Source organism: Mustela nigripes, chromosome 1 (assembly GCF_022355385.1).
Source record: "Mustela nigripes isolate SB6536 chromosome 1, MUSNIG.SB6536, whole genome shotgun sequence".
NCBI classification, from domain to species: Eukaryota; Metazoa; Chordata; class Mammalia; order Carnivora; family Mustelidae; genus Mustela; species Mustela nigripes.
The window spans coordinates 11,808,343-11,831,307 of NC_081557.1; the positions used below are offsets into that span (position 1 = coordinate 11,808,343).

The 22,965-nt window shown below is 38.9% G+C and overlaps 1 protein-coding gene across 1 annotated transcript; it reads left to right on the forward strand.

Annotated features, from left to right (window-relative positions):
- The first annotated feature begins 12,761 nt into the window (after positions 1 to 12,761).
- Positions 12,762 to 18,275, forward strand: GLYATL2 (glycine-N-acyltransferase like 2). The gene is given in 5 exon segments (XM_059396775.1): positions 12,762 to 12,839; positions 15,030 to 15,154; positions 15,246 to 15,352; positions 15,355 to 15,427; positions 17,885 to 18,275. Coding segments are annotated over 5 exon segments (759 nt in total). The 5' UTR covers positions 12,762 to 12,776.
- Positions 18,276 to 22,965: the final 4,690 nt, after the last annotated feature.

The window sequence follows — 22,965 nt, forward strand, 5'->3', positions numbered from 1 at the left end:
TGTACAGGAGAAGGGGAGTAGTTTTTGCAACTTCATGGAAGAAGAAAAGATTGAGGTTTTCAGGCTGGAAGTTTTGTTGCTTTTCTAGACCTATCTGTCTAGTAGCTTTTTTCCCTTCTGGCATTAATATATGGGGAACTGATTGGCCACTATTTGACTCACACAATGCTCCTTGGGAATATCAGCCACCTCCCTCTTACTGATTGGGTGGCCCCTGTGTTAGCTGTGTGGTTGTTGACCCTGTAGTTGCCACTCTGTCCTTCCTCTAGTCTCTCTTACGTAGAAAACTCCACCAGTCATATCCCAGTCAATTCAGTTTCCCTGCCATGAAAAAGCTGAACACTGCAGAGGAGGGTTAAGCTTCCAGCAGGTGCATCACCACCTTTATAGGACCCAGGACAAGGATGCAGTTGGAGGCTCAAATGCCTACATCTAAATACGTATATGGTAGAAGTTAGTTATCACACTATTAAATGATGTTTTGTGCTCCCACCTTGAAAAATATACCTGGATAACAACACAATGTTGGCAATGTATCAAAGATGCCTGGATTTGGTTATACTGAGTACCTTTGGGTATTCTATTTATGATATTGAGGTGACTAACACAATAAGGTCTGCATAATTTTACCTGATCTTAGCCAAAAGGCTGAGAAGCAATAAGGATCTACATAATTTATCAGTTATTACAAATTTATTTAATAAAATTTCTTTTCTTTACTTCCATTAAATCAAAATTACAAAATGTACTCTATAAACAATGTCAAGTAATTTTTTCTTTTTCAACACGGATGAGTTAGCTAAGCTTTCTTGAATCATTACAGCACTGAGACTGATTTCTATCAATCAAATCTTCCATTGCTAAGGCAGTGGCAACAGGTATTAAAATTCTTAAAGTATTTCCTATATTCATAAATAAAACGTGAATTTTATATATGATGTTTGGATGCTGTTATAAGGTAGTCATGTAAGATAAATTATTACTGTAGACTATTCCAAATTATTTTGATTTCAGCATATCAATCACGATCACTTCTATTACTATTTTTATCATGTCTTCAAACAACATCTGGTTGCTTTAAACAATATAAAGAATTGATGTCACAATTCATACATGTTCTCTCTACATCTACATGATGACTAACTGAAGAGCAAAATTAACTACTTACTATTGCAAACTGTCCCTTATCTCCTTTATGCAACTATTGCAAACACTCTACTAAGTCATTAGAACCTCTAGATTCATGATTTGGAGCGCAAAGAAAATGGGCACCAGGGGCTACCCTATGTCATCATGTATTGTATCTGGGCTATTGTATCTAAGTTAAGTAATAAACAATGTAAGTTAAGTCTTTTTTCTTACAACGTTTAATAATGTCACAACCTACTAACCTTCATAGCATTAGATTGGTAGTCTTTAGTTCTAAAAATGTGAAACATTTTCCTGGGGCCTGAATAGTATTAGTCACAAGAACACTGAGAAGGAGCCTATGTTGTAAAGGAGGCATGTTGTTTTAAGTAAGTTAATGATTGTGATATGCCAATCCCTCTAAAGTATAATGCCCAAGTCAGGGGCCACTTGTACCCAGAAACAATTAGTGTCAAGGTCTCCTGGTAATTATGATGCACCACCAATTATACTCACCTGTTCTGCTCCCAGAGTTGTACAGGGAATCCCAGGTATCAAGTAGGAAAGTGGAGTCAAGAATCCTTCCTCATCCAGCACCCCCTGTGCCTGCTCCAAAGCAAAAGCCCTCAAGGGAAAAATCATAGTTCTGATGGCTAGTCTTCCTCACCACCTGATTCCTCCTTCTCCCTCACAACCTGCAGCACCCAAAAGTGTCCTCATTGTTATATCTCTCTTTCCTCCCCCAGAGCAGCAAATCATAGGCCTTGATGCCTTAAACAGAAAGGAAGATGTCTATGAGAAGAGGCTTCCAGGTTTGGTTTCTGATGAGAGAAAAAGGGGAAAAGAAAAAGCTTTGCTTCATAGTTCTTTTTTTTTTTTTTTTTTGAGAAACCAAAAGTAAACATTAATTCTTTCTTCTTCATTGCATTATTTTTCTACCAAAAGCCATATCTCTTCCAGATACATGGAAGCTCAAGTCAATATTATTTGCCCTGGTAGTTAAAAATTATATATATTCAGATAGCTGTAATCCTGCAAACAACCTTGCGGGGCTGGTCTAAATGTCCATATTTTACAGAAAAAGAGGCTGAGATTTAGGTTCCTTTCCCTGAGTCACACAGTACAGTAAATGGCAGAGCTAAAACAAGGTTTGAATAAATGACTACATGAGTAGAACTCTTGAATACATATAAAAATCAAGGGAATGCCATATGAATGAATATCAAATATACTGCTATCGTGTAAAAGTACTTCATCAATGAGGGTTATTGGTTGTTAGAATCTCTCTGGGTGATTTAAGTAACAAGGAGTTCACTGTGGTGAAAGAGACCTTAGAACCAGTCCTGGGAACAGAGAGTATCTCAGGAAAGTTCAGGAGGTCCAGGAAACATGAAGTATATATTGAAGCATTCTCCCACAAGCAACTCTCTCAGGATTCAACAGGTCCAGGGAAAGCACCTGGTTGGCTGATCTCGCATCCGTACCAGGGGTCCAGGTGAAAAAACTGTTTTATTGAATAAGAATGGGACCTGATTAGGAAACAGGGGTGGAGATAGCCATGCTTTAAAAACATGCAGTATGTTCCAGAAAGTTTGCTTTGTGCACCCCGTGAATTATTTTATCACCTTCAGCAGCTCTGTGAAGTAGACAGTATGATTCTTTATATATCACTGCTCTATAAAAGCTTCAGGTGTGTACATGGCTTGCTCAGTGTCCTGTAGACGCTCAGTTTCAGGACCTGGTCGAGAACCAGGATTACCCAATCACTGGAAACTCCTGGTTTTAACTACTGATTTGTATTATGACTCTACCAGTGCTGGGTAGGGAAGACTCAATGGAAAAGGGGAAGGAAGCAACCTCCAGTCCAAGTTCCTTTTAGATTACTTGCTAACATCCCAGAAATAACCCTGAACACTGTGGACCTCGATGCATTTATTCTAAACTAGCTTGATCTGAAAATATTCTTTTTTTTTTTAAAGAGTTTATTTATTTATTTATTTATTTACTTACTTACTTATTTAAGAGAGAGACAGAAAGGTCCCACAAGCAGTGGGAGGGACAGAGGAACTCTTAAGCAGAATCTCAAGTGGACTCTGTTTGAGCTCAGAGCCTGACCCCAGGCTTAGTCTCATGACCCTGAGATCATGACTTGAGGTGAAATCCTGAGCTAGACAATTAACTGGCTGAGCCACCCAAGCACCCCTGAAAATATTCTTGAGTCAAGGGCTGTCTTATAGTTTTGGCAATACACTTTCAATAGTTGAACATACAAAAGCTCTTAATATTTACCTCTTTTTACCTTTTTGTTGGCTTCCACATCAATGAGGAAACTGGCAGCTCATGTGGTCTCAAATAGCCATCAGAAGCTGAAGGATGATGATGTTTACCTTCATTACACCGGAGGCCTTTGGCGAAGGCTCTGGAGCCTTGGGCTCTGGAAACAAACTATCTAGATCTGAGGTCTGGCTCAGCAATTTCCATCATGTGAAATCTTGAGTAGGTTTCTTAATCTCTCTGTATCTTTATGTACTCCTCCATAAAATATAGAGACTAGTGATGTTTTTACTTCATAGGGGAGGAACAATAAAACAGTACGTTCACTAGTTAGAATAGGCTTAGTAGGGGCACCAGGGTGGCTCAGTTGTTTTAGTGTCTGGCTCTTGATTTGGGTTCAGGGCATTTCTCAGGGCTGTGGGATTAAGCCCCACATCGGACTCTGCACTGAGCAGATGTTGAGGTTCTCTCTCTCCCTCTCCTTCTGCCCCTTCCCCGGCTTTCTCTCTCTCTCTCAAAAAAGTATATAAATAAATAAAATCTTTATAAAACTGTGTTTAGTGTATTGTTAATTAGTCAGGGTTAGTCTTTATTATTCAAAAACTACAGTCCTAGCAACTGCAGACCATTTTTGAGTTTCTGTTGTTTACATTGTTTTACTTTTAAATTTTTATTGACTTTTAAAATTTCCTTTCAGTGTTCCAGAATTCATTGTTTATGCACCATACCCAGTGCTCCATGCAATATGTGCCCTCCATAATACCCACCACCAGGCTCACCCAACCTCCCACGCCCCCTCCCCTCCAAACCCCTCAGTTAGTTCCTCAGAGTCCACAGTCTCTCATGGTTCATCTCCCCCTCCAATTTCCCCCAACTCCCTTCTCCTGTTTTCTAACAGAATGTCCCTAAGCAGATTTAAAAGTCTTCTCTGATAAATAGCAAATCCTTTCTCATGAAGTATGAGGAAGTATGCAGTCTCATGAAGACTGCAGAATTTGTTGTAGAGAAATGTGTATTCTCGCGGAAAGAACTGGATTGAGGAAACTGACTTTAGAAGATTTGAGACCATGAAAACACCATCAAAACTAAGGACATTTATAAGTATATAGAGAGATTTGGCTTTATAGTTGCTCTAAAACCATGATAGGGACCTCAGGTGAAGTGACACCATTACCTACTCATGTATCTTTCCTTTAAAATAATTAAAATTATCAAGCCCAATGATGGATATTAAGGAGGGCATGTATTGCATGGAGCACTGGGTGCTATACACAAACAATGAATTAGGGAACACAACATCAAAAACTAATGATGGTGACTAACATGACATAATAAAAAAATTATAAAAAACAATTATCCATGTTTCCATTAGGTCAGTCCACACACCTAGAGGTCATGTTTTACGTTCCCCTCTCTCACAATCACTCACCAAATTCTGTCAATCCTACATTTGCCCTTTCTCAAATCAACCTACCTCTTTCCACGACAACAGCTATTATATCGCTCAGGAGGCCATAACCTCTGTGCATATCCCTCCAACAGACACCCACCTCCCAGCCATGTTTCTCCAGTCCTGACTTTCCAACTGGCTTCTATCATCTTGGGGATGAATTTTGAAAGTTCTTATTAAGAACTTAAGGACCGATAACTGCCTTCTCACTTGGCACCCTCTTTCACCCTCCCATCTATGCTCCAGTCAAAGCTGAGTTGCTCAGGTACGTCTTCCAAAAGTGCTCTACTCAGATGCTATCTCTCTGCCTGGAGCATGGTCCTCACCAACTCCAACATCTCTCCTCTCCTTCACTTGCCTGGCTCCTTTGAATCTCACAGTCTAGGACAGTGTCTAACAGAGTGGGTATTCAACTAGTATTTGTGATAAAGGAATGGCAAGTGAATGGGTTGTTGTACCTGTTCAAGAAAGGATTCAGGCGGGCGCCTGGGTGGCTCAGTGGGTTAAGCTGCTGCCTTCGGCTCGGGTCATGATCTCAGGGTCCTGGGATCGAGTCCCGCATTGGGCTCTCTGCTCAGCGGGGAGCCTGCTTCCCTTCCTCTCTCTCTGCCTGCCTCTCTGCCTACTTGTGATCTCTCTCTGTTAACTAACTAACTAACTAACTAAATAAATAAAAAAATAAATAAATCATTTTAAAAAAAAAAGAAAGAAAGGATTCAGGCAGTTGATTCTATTTGCCTTTTTCTGGACAGAATCAGTACTTCTCTCCTTTACAGTTTCCCTATAATAGGTTCACTGAAGTCTGTTGCAGGGAATACCCATTTCTTTGTTTGGTTCTCCATCAATATACCAACATCTTACCGACTTTAGGATTTGGAAGATGTTGATCATTTCCTCCATCAGGCTTCTTTATTCATTTTCCAACTTATTCTTTTTTGACAACAGGTTATCTTCCCTCATTGTGGTAGTTTCTTCACGTGCTCATCAATACCATAGTCTCTATTTTTTTTTTTTCTTGAGACCATGGCTAGAAACAACTGTCCAGTCTCAGTTATAGTTAAGTATAGTCATAGGCCTGAATTATGGCTAGTGGAATATTAGTGACATGATGGCACCCTTTCCAGGGCTGACCCTTCCTCTCTTCCTCTACTTATGAGCTTATTAGAGAAAACTCAGGTCTTAGAGGAAGACAGAATAACAATATGGAAAAAGCCTGCATCTTAAAGAGAGAGAGGCAAACCATGAAATGGACTCTTAACTATAGAGAACACAGTGATGGTTATCAGAGGGGATGGGTTTGGGAAGGATGTGTTAAGTAGGTGATGGGGAGGAAGGAGTGCACATGATGGGATGAGCCTCTGTGATATATGGAAGTGTTGAATCACTACATTGTACACCTGAAACTAATATTACACTGTATGTTAACTCACTGGAATTTAAATAAAAAGTTCATTCTTACAGGACTGTGTGGGGCAGAATTTCTTCTCCCTCATATAGCACTGTGATGTGGGCAAGAAGTAAAGTTATACTTTACTAGTATCTTAAGTTACTGAAATTTTGAGGTGGCCTGCCCCAGTACACTTGTCTCTGCCATGTCTCCATGAGAAGGTCTCTTCTTATTCCACTCTACCATCTGGTTTCCCCCCTTTTCTCCTTTCTACCTTCTTTTCTACACAGTTACAGAAGACTGGCAATTTGCATACAAAAAATCCCAAAGTGCCCAAGTTCCATAAAGGTGTGAGTAATAAGAGTGTCTATTTGGGATAGGAATATTTGGTAGAATAAGCCATTAGAAACAAAAAGTGACTGTCCATACATATCTATGGAAGTAAGAAAGAGCACCCAGGAATGTTACGTTAGTAATTATGTCTCCTACATAGGGACTTTCTAGGAGAGTCCAAATATCATGAAATAAAATTCTTTCTTAAGTGGACAATTGTGCAAACATTATAGATTATCTTTAGTAAAATTTTTAGTGGCTTGAGAAATTACTTATGTGATGTACAGTGTGGGACACAAAATTGTGTGATCTCAGCTATCCACAGTACCATCTCAAGTATGAAAGAAAATATGCTTTTAGTGGCAAGAAATAGAGCAACATATGTAAAAAGGAGGATGAATTAACATATGGTAGCTAATGTAAATTTGTGAATGAATTAATCATAGAAAATTACAAGTGTGTCAAAATTCTTTGATAGATTGTGTAAACTATTTTTGGCTCAAAAAGTGGAATTACTGAAACTGCAAGACCTTATATAACAAGCACATATATCTGTGATATTTACAATTTTATCTAAATGAATGAAGTATGTTTATAAAAAAAACATAGACTAGCCACGGGTAGGGAATGACTCACTGAAGAATCATGATGTTGTTAAAAGAACCTGGTCTTTGGCTTCAGTTGAGGCATTGTTCTTGGCTAGTTTTGTGATTTTGTAGATGACATTCATTCTCCCAACATCATCTAGTTTTGTAATTTTGTTGAAGATATTCATTTTCCCAACATCATCTTCCTGATTTGTGTGAAATAACTCTTGTTGTTCTCACTTCATGAATGATTAAAATTTTTTACCTGGTTTCACAGCATTCCAGAAAGTAGGTAAAACGTTGAAAGCTTATGTACCTTCTCCTCTCTCTCAGTGTCCCAAATGTTAACGTAGACCGGACTCTTTAAGGTAGCTTTGTATGAAATCATATTCCCAAGCATTCTGGAAGACCTTGATTCCATTGATTTGGAGAAATTCCTATAATTTGAACAAGGAAGGCCAGATGATCTTGAGGTAGATGGCTGAGGAGAACACTTGGAAAAGACATTTTACTTTCATTCCTCTCCAAAATGAATTCCAGCCCCTCTCGTGCTTTTTATCCATGAAGTGTTTATTCTTCTTGTGTTTACTATACCTCCCCTCTCATTTGTCCTCTTCCCTGTAAACAATAGGAAGGGCAAGGTGTATGAACTCAGTTCTTATACTAACAACAACTGCCCAAGGGTGTTCTCAGGTTTTCCAGGTCATAAATGGTAGAAGGTAGTAAACCAGGCATTTCACAGTGAAACCAAATTTTCCATATCTTTTGTTTGTCTTAATGATACCATTTATTTATTTTTTTAGTGATACCATTTAAATAATGTGGCTGCTAAGCCATTTTTGCCATCTCTACAGTTGCCTTATTTTTATTGCTTTGAAATAGCCAATAGACTGTAAGTGACTGCATATAAATAAAAAACTTCAGTGGGAAACTTCTTGTAATTGTAGAAGTTATTCATACAGAGCATATTCCTGGTCTTCCTCTGGTCGACAATGCCTCTGACTTAATGTCAAAGGACAGGACCTCCAGTTTGCTCTACAGGAACCCACAACATCTTGCAGTTTTATGCTAAACACTGACAACCTGAGTCAGTTCAAGTTTAGTGGGGATGAGACTGTAAGGTGATAGCTCCAGAAGCGTCTCCACTGTCAAACTGAGCAATGACAGAAGCTGGTGTATATCCACGTCTACGAAGAAACTTCAGGTATGCAGAATTGTTTTGGACAGCCAAAACATTTTTTTCCTCAGCTTTTCAACTAATCAGAATCATGATTCTAAATAATTTGTATTTGTTAATTCACTTTCCCACCCTTGGAATCCTTGGGAGAAGTACCCACAAATTCCACTGTCAAGAACCAAGTCCTCAAAATGTATGTCTCTGGAGCCCAGGAAGTACTTTAAGGATCTACCGTCTACTAGTGGGTGTCATTTTAAACTGGTAAGCAGTCCAAATCCTTTCCTTGAACTAAAAAATAACTGATACACATGTACCTGTTCCTACACCCTCTAGACACCCACGGAAACTGTGATAAAGATAAGAATCAGCATTCTCCTGGCCTCTAACTCATCTTCTAAAGTGTTGTTCATTTATTTGCACAGAAAACCTTCCTTTGAGTCCTGTGCCAGATGACTAAGATGAAGTCTGACTCTTTCCTGTTGTTTTCTGCCAAATTTTTCTCCATTGACAGATGCATTTGGCATCTGACTCACAGACTTTTCTGTCAAAACTCCTGCCACATCATCGTGATGTCTATCACACCTAAAACTCCTAGTCCCTTACTGGCTCCGATTCTATTGATTTGAAGTCAAAGCCAATAGCCATATGTCCAGAACTAACCCACCTCTGAAATCCTAACCTCTAATAGCTTAATTTATGGTTTGAATTCATTTCCCTTGTCTATCACCATTGCTATTCTTTGACCTTATAAAGTGCTTTCATCCCTTGTTCCTTCCACACTGTGCCACTTGATTGGTCTCCATCATCCTTTATTTCTGTCCTTCTTTCTTCTAGATCCCATAAATTAAATTTCGTTTAAAGTCTCTCATTTCCAGGGAGATGGCGTGGCTCAGTCAGTTAAGCATCTGCTTTCAGATCAGGTCATGATCAAGCCCAGAGTCTAGGGATTGAGCCCCACGTCTGGGTCCCTCAGCAGCAGGGAGTCTGCTTCTCTCTCTCTTTCTGCTCCTCTCTATCCCGCTGTGCTCTCTTGCTGTCTCAAATAAATAAATAAAATATTTATAAAATAAAGAAATGAATAAATTGATGGCTCCACTCTAAGCCTTCAAAATTGCTTTGAATTTTTTGTATTTGTTGGTTTTTAGAAAACATGGTTCATCTTATCAATGTCTTTATGTATCATATATACCTTGATCAGGTATATGTAATATAAATATATATTATGTAATTATATTTATAGTCAGATATTCTTTTTTTAAAAGATTTTTATTTCTTTATTTGACAGAGAGAAAGACAGATCACAAGTAGGCAGAGAGAGAGGGGAAGCAGGCTCCCCACCGAGCAGAGACCCCAATGAGGGACTCAATCACAAGACCCTGGGATCATGACCTGAGCTAAAGGCAGAAGCTTAACCCACTGAACCACCCAGGCACCCCTATAGTCAGATATTCTTGTGAATAAGATTGGAAAAAAGTTCATATGTGTATCTTGTTTAATTACTACTTTGTTTTAGAATAAATTTGGTGGATATGCACATACATACATACATATACATAAGTAACCATTTACTTGTCCATCTTTATATTACTCATTTGGGATTATATTAGATATTTCCCTTTGTTTATAACATGGTCATTTTTCTCTGTCTTTAAATACACTTTGAAAACATCATTTTCACGGTTGCCTGGTAATCCACAATTTGGATATGCCCACCATTAATTTAAGCATTCCTCTATAATGGGCTTAGGATCATTTCTATTTTTCTAAAGTTTTATTTAGTTAAGTAACCTCTCTACCCAATGTGGACTCGAACTCTCACTGGAGATCAAGAGTCACATGCTCTTCTGACCGAGCCAGACTCATGTCCTAGTTCTAGATAATTTCTAAATTTACCATATCATAATACTGCAATGAATTTCTTTGTATTTACATCTCTACAGATACCTATTATTGCTTCCTTGGGTTGGGTTTCTAAAAGTGAAATTATTGAATGGAAAGGTTTGCTCTATTTTTAAGGTTTCTAGGATATAATTCCAGTTTCTATATTTAGCCAACTTATACTTGGGTAGTATCATCCCTGATCAATAATTTTTCCTTCCTATGATTTTGTTCCTCAGAAAAAAGCAACTACATGTAATATGGTCTTTAGAATCTTTTCCAGAAGATTGCATTCTTTCATGATGCCTGAAAATACTAATTTTACAGCAACATTAGAGCAAGTGTTTCAATGCCCAAGGACTTCAGGGTCCCCTGGGACAGTTTTTCTGAAAGATTCATTGTTCTTCACTTGCAGCTGGACAGCTAGTGACATTTGCTTCTTAGAGTCTTGGCCTAATTTGAATCAAATGGGCATGAAGAGGTTCATTTCACAAGTTGTGTTATGGTACTTTCTGTAGAATTGTAGGAAGATCACCCAGGAGCCCCAGGGTTGAGCTGCAGCTCTGAGCTTTAGTTTCTCATTTACAGAATGAAAGCTTTGGGCTTGATAATTTCTAAAGCCCTTTATTTCTGGCAATATATGATGTCCTGGATGATTCCTCTTTCCTCCTTTTCTTGGACACCTGTCTCATCCCTCAAGATATCTCTGTTTGCATGATTTTTTCCTTAGGTCATCTTCCTAAGAGAAAGGGGCTGAAGTGCTATACAAGACGTTTGTGCTTCATGAACCCCAAAAGCTACAGATTCAGTATGAATCCCTGGAAAAGAGCATCCCTGGGTCCTTGAAGGTGAGAGAGTTGGGAGAAACCTGGGAGAGAGGAGTAAAGTGTGGGAGTATAGATTCAGGGTTCAGAACCTGCCCAGGGCAGATTAAAATACAAATCTAAAGTCAGATTCCCTCTGCAGGGATGGTCTTTTTTTTTTTTTTTCAATTTATTTATTTTCAGAAAAACAGTATTCATTATTTTTTCACCACACCCAGTGCTCCGTGCAATCCGTGCCCTCTATAATACCCACCACCTGGTACCCCGACCTCCCACCCCCTGCCCCTTCAAAACCCTCAGATTGTTTTTCAGAGTCCACAGTCTCTCATGGTTCACCTCCCCTTCCAATTTCCCCCAACTCCCTTCTCCTCTCTAACACCCCTTGTCCTCCATGCTATTTGTTATGAATACCTGGGTCAGGCACCTACTTCTCTCCTTCTTTTTCCTCTTCCTCATCCCCCTCTCCCCTTCCTCTTCTTCCTTGTCTCCCTCCCCTCTTTTTCTTCTTCTTCCGCCCCCCTTCTTCTCCTCCTCCTTCCTCCTCGTCCTCGGCTGCCTCCTCCTTTTCCTCCTTCTTTGGCCTCTTAAAACTTTTTCAAATCCCTTCTACTGCTACCTCTAGTAGAATTCCTTATCTGCTCCGGGCTATTGCAATACCTGCTTTTCTGCAGTATTACTAATTCACCTACAGATGGTGATCAGAGTCATCTATCTGACACAAATATGATCATACCTCTCCCTTGTTTAAACTTTCAGTTCAAGGCATAAAATCCACACCCCTTAATTGTGGGGTTGATCAGAAAATGTCCCAGCTTCTCCACTTCATCTTGCAACGCATCCCTGCTACATACCACAAGGTACAATCACAAAGCCTCTCACAGCTCAGCAGGTATGATACAATCTGCCACACCTTCAGGTACTCAAACATGCTTTTTCTCTCACCAAAAATTACTAGCCCTCCTTCTTTGTTTTGCCAGGAAAAGACTTAACTTGTCCTTGAAGACCAGATTCAAATATTACTTCTGTAAGTCTCCCAACACTCCCTGACAGGTAATGCTTTTCTTCCTTGAGACCCCACACAGCATGTGCATGCATCTATCAGAACATGCATCCTATTAAGATCAGACTGTGTACCTCTCCATCCTGCTAGACTTTTTTTGAAGATTTTCATTTATTTATTTGATGGACAGAGATCACAGAGAGGCAGGCAGAGAGAGAGAGATGGGGAAGCAGACTCCCTGGCAAGCAGAGATCCCAGGACCCTGATCATGACCTGAGCCAAAGGCAGAAGCTTAACCCACTGAGCCACCCAGGTGCTCCATCCTACTCCATCCTATGTCCATGCAGTGGCCATGTCATACTTACCTTGGAATCCTTCACACTTGACACACAACAGGTGCCCAAAAAATGGTATATTATGAAGTGGGGGAAAAAAGGAATGAATTTTTTAGAAAAAGAATGAATGAATGTCAGGGGAGCCAGTTCCTCTTGAATAGGCTATTTCCTTAGATTTTGTGGACCTTTCCTGGTTTTTTTTTTTTTCCCAGCATACCCTCCAATGGGTATTTGGGGAGCCATCCTGAAATCACTAGCTCTATCCCCTTTAGTGCTCCTAAATCTTGGATTATTTCCCAACTACTTCTAAGACCCTATCTCAAAGGAAAATGTCATTTTCACCTGTTCATCTGTGCTTTTTTAGGCATATGGTGCCATTTTCAACATTTAAACCTCATTCAACATGGAAGTGCTGGTGGACACCTGGCCAGATTATCAGATGGTAATTACTTGGCATCGGAAAGAGGTAAGAGCACAAGCTACTGAATACCAAGCCAGTCACAATCAGGATGGTCTCCGTGTGCATATGAGGGAACTGAATCTGGGGGCTGCGGAGAAGAACCTTGGCACCCCTGACCCATATAGATTTTGGAAGGGCTGCTTGGAGAGAAGGGGAGGATAGTGAAATAAGTCATGGGTATAAACCAAATAGCCAATAATCCAGGGCTTGTAAATAACGTCGGGATCCCATCTGGTCAGTTTTTTTCCTTTGAGATTCTTATAGCAGGCATATACCTCAAGATAGATGTTTGTGGCTGGAGAGAATTAGGAAATGTTTTGCTTTCCCTGGGACTAAAGCAATATAATACAATAATATCTGAATCAATGCTGGGTTTCAGATCTAAATCTGCCAAGTGACTAGTTGTGTGACGTTAGAAGACTGTGGCTTTCTTAGCTATAAAAGCAAAGTTGATAAAAATTACTGTGTCAGAGCACTGTTAAATATGATATGAGTCATGTACTGTTGACCCTTGAACAACACAGATGTTAGGGACACCAACTCCCGCAGTCAAAAATCTGTATAGAACTCCCAAGTCTTCAAAAACTCAACAACTAGTAGCCTACTGTTGACCAGAGCCTTCCCAATAACAAGCAGTCTATTAACACATATTTTATATGCTCTTGTATTGTATACCAGATTCTTACAATAAAGTAAGCTAGAGAAAATAAAATGTTATTCAAATACTAAGGGAAAATATATTTACAGCATTATATGGTATTTATTTTTTAAAAATTGCTCGAAAGTGGACCTGCACGGTTTAAACTAGTGTTGCTCAAGAGCCAACTGTGTGGGGTGACTGGGTGGCTCAGTTGTTGGGTGTCTGCCTTCAGCTCAGGTCATGATTTCAGGGTCTGGGATAGAGTCCCATGTGGGGAAGCCCCACTCAGTGGAGAGTCTGCTTCTCACTCTACACCTCCTGTGCACATGCACACACATAATCTCTCTCTTTCTCTCTCTTGCTCTCTCTCAGATAAACAAATAAAATCTAAAAAAGAAAAGAAAAGAAAAAAGAGACAACTATGTATTTAAAGAAAATACCTTTCCCATCTTACAGATTTGTGGGGTATAAGCGAATCTCTTCCACCCCAAAACAGGGATTTTTTTTAACCCCTCTACCCACACTTCTCCATTTACATAGTTATCAGGAAAATTAGAGCACAACTCACCGGTAACAACCTCTAAGGGAGTTAAGTTGCAGAAGGTCAGCAGGAATGAGGGGCATGGGAGAAGGGCCCTTCCCTCCAGGTGCTGTGAGCTCCAGCTTGACTGTTCTTCCTGAAAGTCCTCTCTATTCACATGCACAGCAAGAGTGAAGGGGTGGGGGGGGGAGGGACAGGGGGATGTTGGGGGAACCAGGTGGTGGGTATTGGAGAGGGCACGGATTGCATGGAGCACTGGGTGTGATGCAAAAACAATGAATACTGTTACACTGAAAATAAATTAAAAAAATATATACCCCTGGAAAAAATATATCCGTGACAGCGAAAAAAAACAACAAACAAACAAACAAACAAACAGAAAAGAGCCAATCACCATGCCAGCACCAGAGTGCTGAGTCCGAATTAGCCTGGACATGGTCTCTTCACAGACCTCAAGTCCTGATACCCTATATTCCTATATTTTCCTATATTTCTCTCCACAAGGTAGGCACTGTCTCTTTAAAACCCTTAACACACCCTATTTCTGGTGAAACTTCCATCTCAGACAATGGAGCTGCTTCCCACCTTACCAAGAGCTGCCTCAAGACACCATCTTCGGTCTGTCCCTGGTGATTATTGTTCAAGGGACTCCAAGGCCATTTTCTGTCTGCACCTCTGGGAAAAACACGGGATATGTTTTCAAAAAATATTTGTTTATTTATTTATTTGTCAGAGAGAAAGAGAGCACATGCAGGAGGAGAAGCAGGCAAAGGGAGAAGCAGTGTTCCCTCTGAGCAAGGAGACTGATGTGGGACTCAATCCCAGGACCCCAGGACTGTGACCTGAACTGAAGGCAGACACTTAACTAACTGAGCCACACTTAACCAACTGAGCCACCCAGGCATCCCCCAAACAGAGGGTATTAAACAACTGAGCCTCTCGCACTCCAGACATATGCAAGAACAATTCGTAAATCATACTATCATATAAGTATGATTAATACTTGTTGTATCAGGAGATGAAAGACGACCTGGATCGTTATACCAACACTTACCACATCTTCACCAAAGCTCCTGACAAGTTAGAGGAAGTCCTGGCATGCCCCCAGGTTATCAGTTGGGAACAAACTTTCCAGATCCAAGATGACTGATCCAAGTTAAAAGGCAAAGACCCTTGGTTCTTTCACATTAGATGTGGAAGGGGATAGGCACTGCCCATTCTTCTCCTTTCCAGGTTGCCAAGTGAATGTGGGGGCGGCAATAAGAAAGATTTCAGCTGCAAAATCAGTGCAGGAAGATCACTTGAAGACCACACTCATTATGACAGAAATACCAGAGAACCCAAGACATCAAGTGATGATGAGATGGGTTTGGTGGAATCATTTAGCATGCCCAAAGTGGATGAAGATAGCAAGTGAGATTTTTTGTGTAGCTTCCCAAATTCCTAATAACAAATCATTCAGTTGTCATAAGGACCACACTCAGAAATGCACAGTTTGACAATAAACTATGCAGTACACATTTGTAGGGGTAACAGAAGGGAACTCTATTAGCCGAAGTTTGCTGAGCAGGAGAAGGGTCTTCATTAGATGAGGTCCTTTCCATGTATAACTACTGAGTTCTCATACGAGTCCTCCTGGGAGGGTCCTGAACATTATAGTGATTAGAGTGATTAGAGAATCTTTACTGAAATTATGTATTTCTTGCAAAAATATCACATGCTCTACAAACTATGCAAGTATTCAAAGTAAAAAGTGAAGGTTTGTTCACTTGGATTCCCCACAATCTTCCTGTCCAGGTATAAATATTATTTTTAAAAAATTTTAAATTTACATTTACACAGAGTGTATTCTTTTAATTTTGGGATAGATTTTGGGATTCGTCCACTGCATAGAGCATCCAGTGCTCATTACATCACGTGCCCTTCTTAACGCCCATCACCCAATTGCCCTATCCATTCACCCCCGCCTCCCCTTCCGCAACCCTCAGTTTGCCCTTATAGTTAAGAGTCTCATAGTTTGCCTCCCTCTCTGTTTTAATCTCATTTTACTTTTCCTTCCCTTTCCCTATGTTCATCTCCTTTTTCTTTTTTTAATTCCACATAGGAGTTAAATCATATGATAATTATCTTTCTCAGACTTCTTTTGCTTAGCATAATACTCTCTAGTTCCATCCACATCCTTGCAAATGGCAAGATTTCATTCTTTTTGATGGCGGTGTAGTTGTAAATATTCTTAAAAATTGGTGTGTGTTGCTTTGGTGAGTGCTGTGAAGTGTGTAAACCTGGTGATTCACAGACCTGTACCCCTGGGGATAAAAATATATGTTTATAAAAAATTAAAAATTAAAAAAAAATTGGTGTGTGTGCTTTTAGTACTCTGCATGTATGAATTGGTTTTGTTTTCTTGTTCTTTTTTGTTTTGACAACATATGCAGATACTGTACTGCAGTTTCTTTTTCCTCAGCAGTATGCTATGTAACCCTTTCATGTATGCTCATATAGATATGTTTCATTCATTTTGGCATTTGCATAGATTTCTATAAGAAAGAGATGCACAGTTAAGTATTCCCATTTTAGCACACCTTCAATTTATCTCCAATTCTTCCTAGTAACAAAAATTCTGCAAGAAATATCTTCATAAAGAGATCATTGCCCAAATTGTATAACTATTTCTGAAAGATGAGTCCTGGAATTGAAATAGTTAGGTAAAAGAATATGTATATTATGGAAGATGTTCCCAAATTGGATTTTAAGATTTAGATGAATTCAATATGTGAAAGCATAACATATGAAATAACAAATGTGTCCTTCAGTAGCAACACAGGTCGATTTGTTATGGAGTAATGGCAGCCATTAACAAGAAGGAAGCAGCTCTATATGAACTATATGGGAAGAATTTCAAAATGTATGGCTAGGTGAAAAGCAACAACAAATAAAATTGAGTAACATATATAGTATGCTATCATAATATGTAAACATCTAAAATTACAGAGCGCTACTGGAAGGTTACATAACTAAGTGGCATTACTGGCAGTCTTTAGAGAAGGTTATAACTGGATAATAAGGGATCAAAGAAAAAATAAAGAATTCTCCATTAATATCTGGGTGACCTTGAAATTGACCAATTCTGGAAAACTCCTCCTCCCTGGGGATAGGTGAAACTTCTTAGGACTCTTCCACCTCCTCCACCCACAGAGGATGTGATTCTGATTCTGCAGATGAAAAGACTCAGTCTCAGATAATTTGTCCAGTGAGAGAATTAGTATTAAATTGTAACCATTACCACTGGAAATTCCAATATTCTTTTTCCTATACTGGTGTTTCTTACATTGCATTTTTGGCACTTCTCTAGAGGCATGTGGTGATGAATGGGCTTTTGGACACATGAAACCATAAGATCAATATGTCTCTCACCTTCCTGTGATACATATTTTATTGAAATATCTGTTGAAAGGAATATTATCTTATGCACTTAGATATTTTGTGGGTAGAATTCAAAATCTGTGTGTTCACACATGCATCCTCAAACAAAATTCAGGCAAACAAAATCAAGGACTACTCTGGCCTATCTATATCCTTCCTCTTTTAAGACGTATCTTATTTTCTTCTTTCTTCGGATATAGGATTAGACTTTTTTTTGAGATGTATTATACTATGTGTATCATAAAGCACATACAGTTAGCTCCCTCTTAATTATTTGGGAACATTTTTGAAGCAGACAAAGAATTAGTAGGGTTTGTTCCCCCCCCCCCCCTTCTGTTTCTTCTTCTAGGCTGTGGGATCTTCAAGGAAAGGGTTGATGTCTTATTCTCTGCAATCCTGGTGTTTTGTAAATGTTGGCTGAATAAATGCACATTCTTTTTTTGACAGGAAAGGAAGCTTTCAGAACATCTTGGATGCCTCCCATGTGGGGCCTGTGAATGATCAGTGGAACTTTGGAAAAAATGAAAGGAGCTTGAAATATATTGAATGCTGTCTCCAGAATTTTCCAGGATTTGGTGTGCTGGGTCCAGAGGGGGACCCTATCTCTTGGATTGTGATGGAACAGTCTTGTGAGATGAGAATGGGTTACACTGTCCTCAAATACCGAGACAAAGGCTACATGAAGAAAATCAGTTTTCACTTCATAAAGTATTTTATTCAGAAAAAAATGCCATTTTATTTCCATGTGTCAAGAGATGAAGAAAACCTTCAGGCACTGAGAAGTGTAGGGCTTCAGGCTGCTCCTTGTGTCTGGCATCAGTGGGAAATGCATTCCTAGAAAATATTACTGATTAGTGCCACTGTCCATGACAAGCCTTTCTTACCAGTGAAAAAAATACCAGTTTAAAAACAAACATTATAATTTATATTAGCAGAAAAAAATCCAATTATTTGGGCTCCATGCATTACTTAACCCACTCTTGCATAATATTTTTGTCCTCCTCCATAAAAGAGAAAAATGGAAGCTTGAACTTTTGGTGTTATGTTTTGCCTTTATGTTGACAGACCTCTCAGAATTAAAATCATCCAATGTCAATCATTAGTGCCAAGATAAACCTTTCAAAGCAATATTTTCCTCTTTGAAGTCTTCTTTCATGAGAGAATCCTGTTTTTCCATGCTTCCATGCTTGAAAATAAAAAGACTGATTTGAAAAGTGTCTTCTCTGGTATCTTCCCCTTCCTCTGACAAAATTTCCCAAAGAACCTCTCAAAGCCCCACAGCCTTTGATTGAGAGGACCAAAACCCTCTCAAGAGTTTTGAGATACTCTACTGAATTAAATTATGTGGTCATGAGTGAAATTTTTTTGTTTGGTTTTTTTATTAGCTTTTTTTTTTTTTAAAGATTTATTTATTTTCAAGAGGCAGAGGCAGAGGAAAAGGGAGAGAGAAATTCAAGCAGACTCTGCACTGAGTGTGGAACCCAAAGTGGGGCCCTGACATCATGACCTCCAACCAAGAGTTGGATGCTGAACCAACTGCACCACTCAGGCCCCCCCCCCAATAAGTAATTTCTTTACTTACAGTTAAAAACTCTGATTCTAAAAGTCAAATCTTAACAATAACTTTCTCTTCTTGTTGGTGCTTGTGAAAGGGGAAGGAAGGAAAAGAGGTATTTTTTATAGAGGTCCATCTACCTTCCTGTGCTTAGCCAGCTGATTTCACAGTCCAGACAGAAGTGCTGAGTAATGGAAGGAACTGTAAGACCAGAGAACACCTGAGCCTTCTGAGAAAAGAGTCTCAGAGGCAAGCTTCAAACATGTCAATATTTTGGAGCCTCTCTGAACATGGGATCCTGAGGGAGGGACTGACTTTCATACACTGCTGCCAAAAGTTTGTGCTGATGGTGCCTTTCATCTTCTAGAATGGCCTGCAGCCTTTTGTCTTTACTTGGGGATCTCTGCAGATACTGAATAAGATTGACAGCTTTGCAGGTGATAACAAGGGAGAATCATTGCTCTGGGACCCCTCGTCTCTTTTTGCTCTCCCCACTGTAAGAGAATGAATCAAAATGCTACTGTTGGATGTGGGTAAGAATTGCTGAACTCGTTTGGGTTGAGAATTGTGCTGGGCTAAAATGGTCTTCCATTTCAGATACCTGTATCAGGCACCCACTGTGCATGGGGCAATACCCTTTTCTGTGAGAAATTATTGACAAGACAAAGCCAGGCTCTTGTTCTGAACTGATAAAGAAATGCAAGGAGAATTGGGAGTCAGCTGTTGGTAGAGGGGAGACACTCAAACAGCCTCTAGAAGGAATATGCTGGTTTGGGTGACAGAAAACACAATTTACAGACATACTATGTAAACATTATCTTATTCCATCCTCTAGTAACATTCTAAGGTAGTCAGAATTTTTCCCTTGGATAAATGATGACCAGGGAAATTAAGTGTCCTGCTTGAAGTTGCAAAAGGATGAGGTAGATTCTAGTAAGAGGACCACAGAAATTAAGTGTAAATTTAAAGCCATAAAATTTCAATTTAAAAAAGTCTTAACTGTAACACTCCTATGGTATTATTTGGTGTTTCCTTTTATATTTTCATATTTTTAAAAATTTTATTCCAATTAAATTAATTAACATATAGTGTATTATTAGTTTCAGAGGTAGAGTTAAGTAGTTTAGTGATCATCAGTTGCAAAAACTCCCAATGCTCATCACATCATGTGCCCTCCTTAATGCTCATTATTTAAGTCATCTCATCCGCTCACCAAACTCCCCTCCAGCAATCCTCAGTTTGTTTCCTATAGTTAAGAGTCCCTTATGGTTGTCTTCCTCTCTGATCTTGTCTTGTTTTATTTTTCCCTCCCTTCCCTTATGATCCTCTGCTTTCTTTTTTAAATTCCACATAGGAATGAAATCATCTAGTGGTCTTTCTCTGATTGACTTATTTCGCTTAGCATAATACCATCCAGTTCCATCCATATCGCTACAAATGGTAAGATTTTATTCTTTTTAATGACTAATATTCCATCGTGTATGTTGTACATAATATACCTCATCTTTATTTATTCATCTGTGAATGGACATCTGGGCTCTTTCCATAGTTTGGCTATTGTGGACATTGCTGCTATCATACTTATGTGATTTATATAAATATGCATACAAAAAGACTTTACATATCTGATTAGAATTTATGTATTGTCATTTTGTGCCCTTTTTGTGTTCATCTTAAGACTCCATATACCAGCACATATATCATATCTTTCATGTTAATGGGTCTTAGATTTGTAAAATAATAATAGTTCATTATTTATGTAAACTGAGATTGTGTCTAATACTTCTCCATGAGTTAGTATTGCTTTACAAAATTATTCATAGAGCATTTTTCATTTGAATTGTTCTCTTTGGATAAATTCCAAATATTAGAATGGTTTCATCAAAGATTTCAAAGTGTCCTGTATAGGGCTTTGTCCATTATCAATGCAGGCAAATACCAAAATGTGCCAACTCCCTTGAATTGCCTGTCTCAGCCAAATGTATTTATTGAACATCATGTTTTTGTTTTTAGTGTGTGTGTGTGTGTGTGTGTGTGTGTGCGTGCGCGTGCACGCACACACGTTGAAGGTAATCCCAAATGTACTTGACAATACATCAATGTTATGTCCCTGGTAATCTGGCATCAAATTCAACTTGGCTTCTTATTGTCATGTGACCTTTTTGTGAGATGCTCCTAGCTAATGTCAGATTAATCTTCAGAAATATTGTACTTCTATTGTCTTAATACCATCCAAGATATAGCACAGCTGCCTCATTCTGGTCTGAGGTCTTTTTCAGGTCCCCATGCCCAGCACACAGTAGGCTTTCTAGAGTTACTTGTGGAATGAATGAGTCTTTGCCCTTGGTAAATGGAGTGGCTAAATAGATGGTTATGTTGGTATAAATTCTTCCTAATTTATTGAGTCTTTACTTTGTGTCAGGTGGTATAAAATACGGTGGAAACAGTATGTGGGTTCCTCAAAAAATTAAAACTAGAACTATCTTATGATCCAGCAAACCCACTTCTGGGTGTGTGTGTGTGCGTGTGTGTGTGTATATATATCTGTATATATACACACACATAGGTTATATTTCATATTAAGGTTATATTTCATATGAATGTTATATTTCATTACCTTCATATCCATATATCTATCTATATAGATATATAGATGCATATATGTTATATCTATATATCTATATAGATGTAAATGTTCTACGAGTTCGCCAGAGGTTTCCAGCCAATTCTCACGAGGTTTCTACCCAAATCAATATCAGTTTGGGTAAAGTTCGGGAGAAATGGCACACATTGTCTAGGGATTTGGGCCACGTGCTTGCTTGGCGTTTGGAGATATATATTTATTTTTTCATATATATATATATATGAATATATGTATATATATATACCTTCAACATATGTATATATATATATATGGAAGGTATATATATATATACCTTCAACATATATGTGTATATATATATATGGAAATCACAATCTCAAAGAGATATCTGTTGATGCCTTGGTAGTTCAGTCAGTTAAGCATCTGCCTTCCACTCAGATCATGATCCCAGAGTTCTAGGACTGAGTCCTACATGGGGCTTCTTGCTCAGCACAGAGCCTGCTTCTCCCTCTGCCTGCTGCTCCCTCCCCCTTCTTGTGCTCACTCTCTCTCTCTCTCTGACAAATAAATAGAATCTTAAAAAAAAAAAGAGAGATGGAGATATCTGTATCTACATGTTTACTGCAGCATTATAGACAGTAACTAAGATATGGAAACAGCCTAGGTGTCCACAAATGGATGAATGGATACAGAAGTTGTGGTATACATACACAGTAGAATACTATCTAATCATAACAAAGAAGGAAATCTTGCCATTTGTGACAACATGAATGGATCCTGAGGACATCACACCAACTTAAATAGGCCAGAGAAAGACAAATACTGTATGATCTCACTTTTGTACAGAATCTAAGTAAGCCAAACTGAAAGGAACAGAGAGTAGAATAGTGGTTGCCAGGGACTGGGAGTTTGAGGTAATGGAGAAACATTGGTCAAATGGTACAAACTTCCCATTATAAGATAAATAAATTCTGGGGGATCTAATGTACAGCATGGTGATGATAATTAATAATTTGATATTTGAAAGTTGCTAAGAGAGTAGATCTTAAATGTTCTCATAACAAAAAAAGAGGTAATTATGTGATGGGATGGAGGTGTTAACCAACATTATTGTGCCAACCATTTCCCCAACCATGGGGGAAATAAAGAAAAAAATAATAATACAACCATTGCCTTAGTGGTTCTGGTCAAGATTCTCCCCTTAAATCATGAAAGGAATTCAAGGTTAAGTGCAGGGACTACTTCATTGGCAAGAATCCAAATAACTGACAAGAACCTTGGGAAAAAGGAGCACATATGAAAAAATCAAAACAGGGTGCCTGGGTGGCTCAGTTGGTTAAGCAACTGCCTTCGGCTCAGGTGATGGTCCCA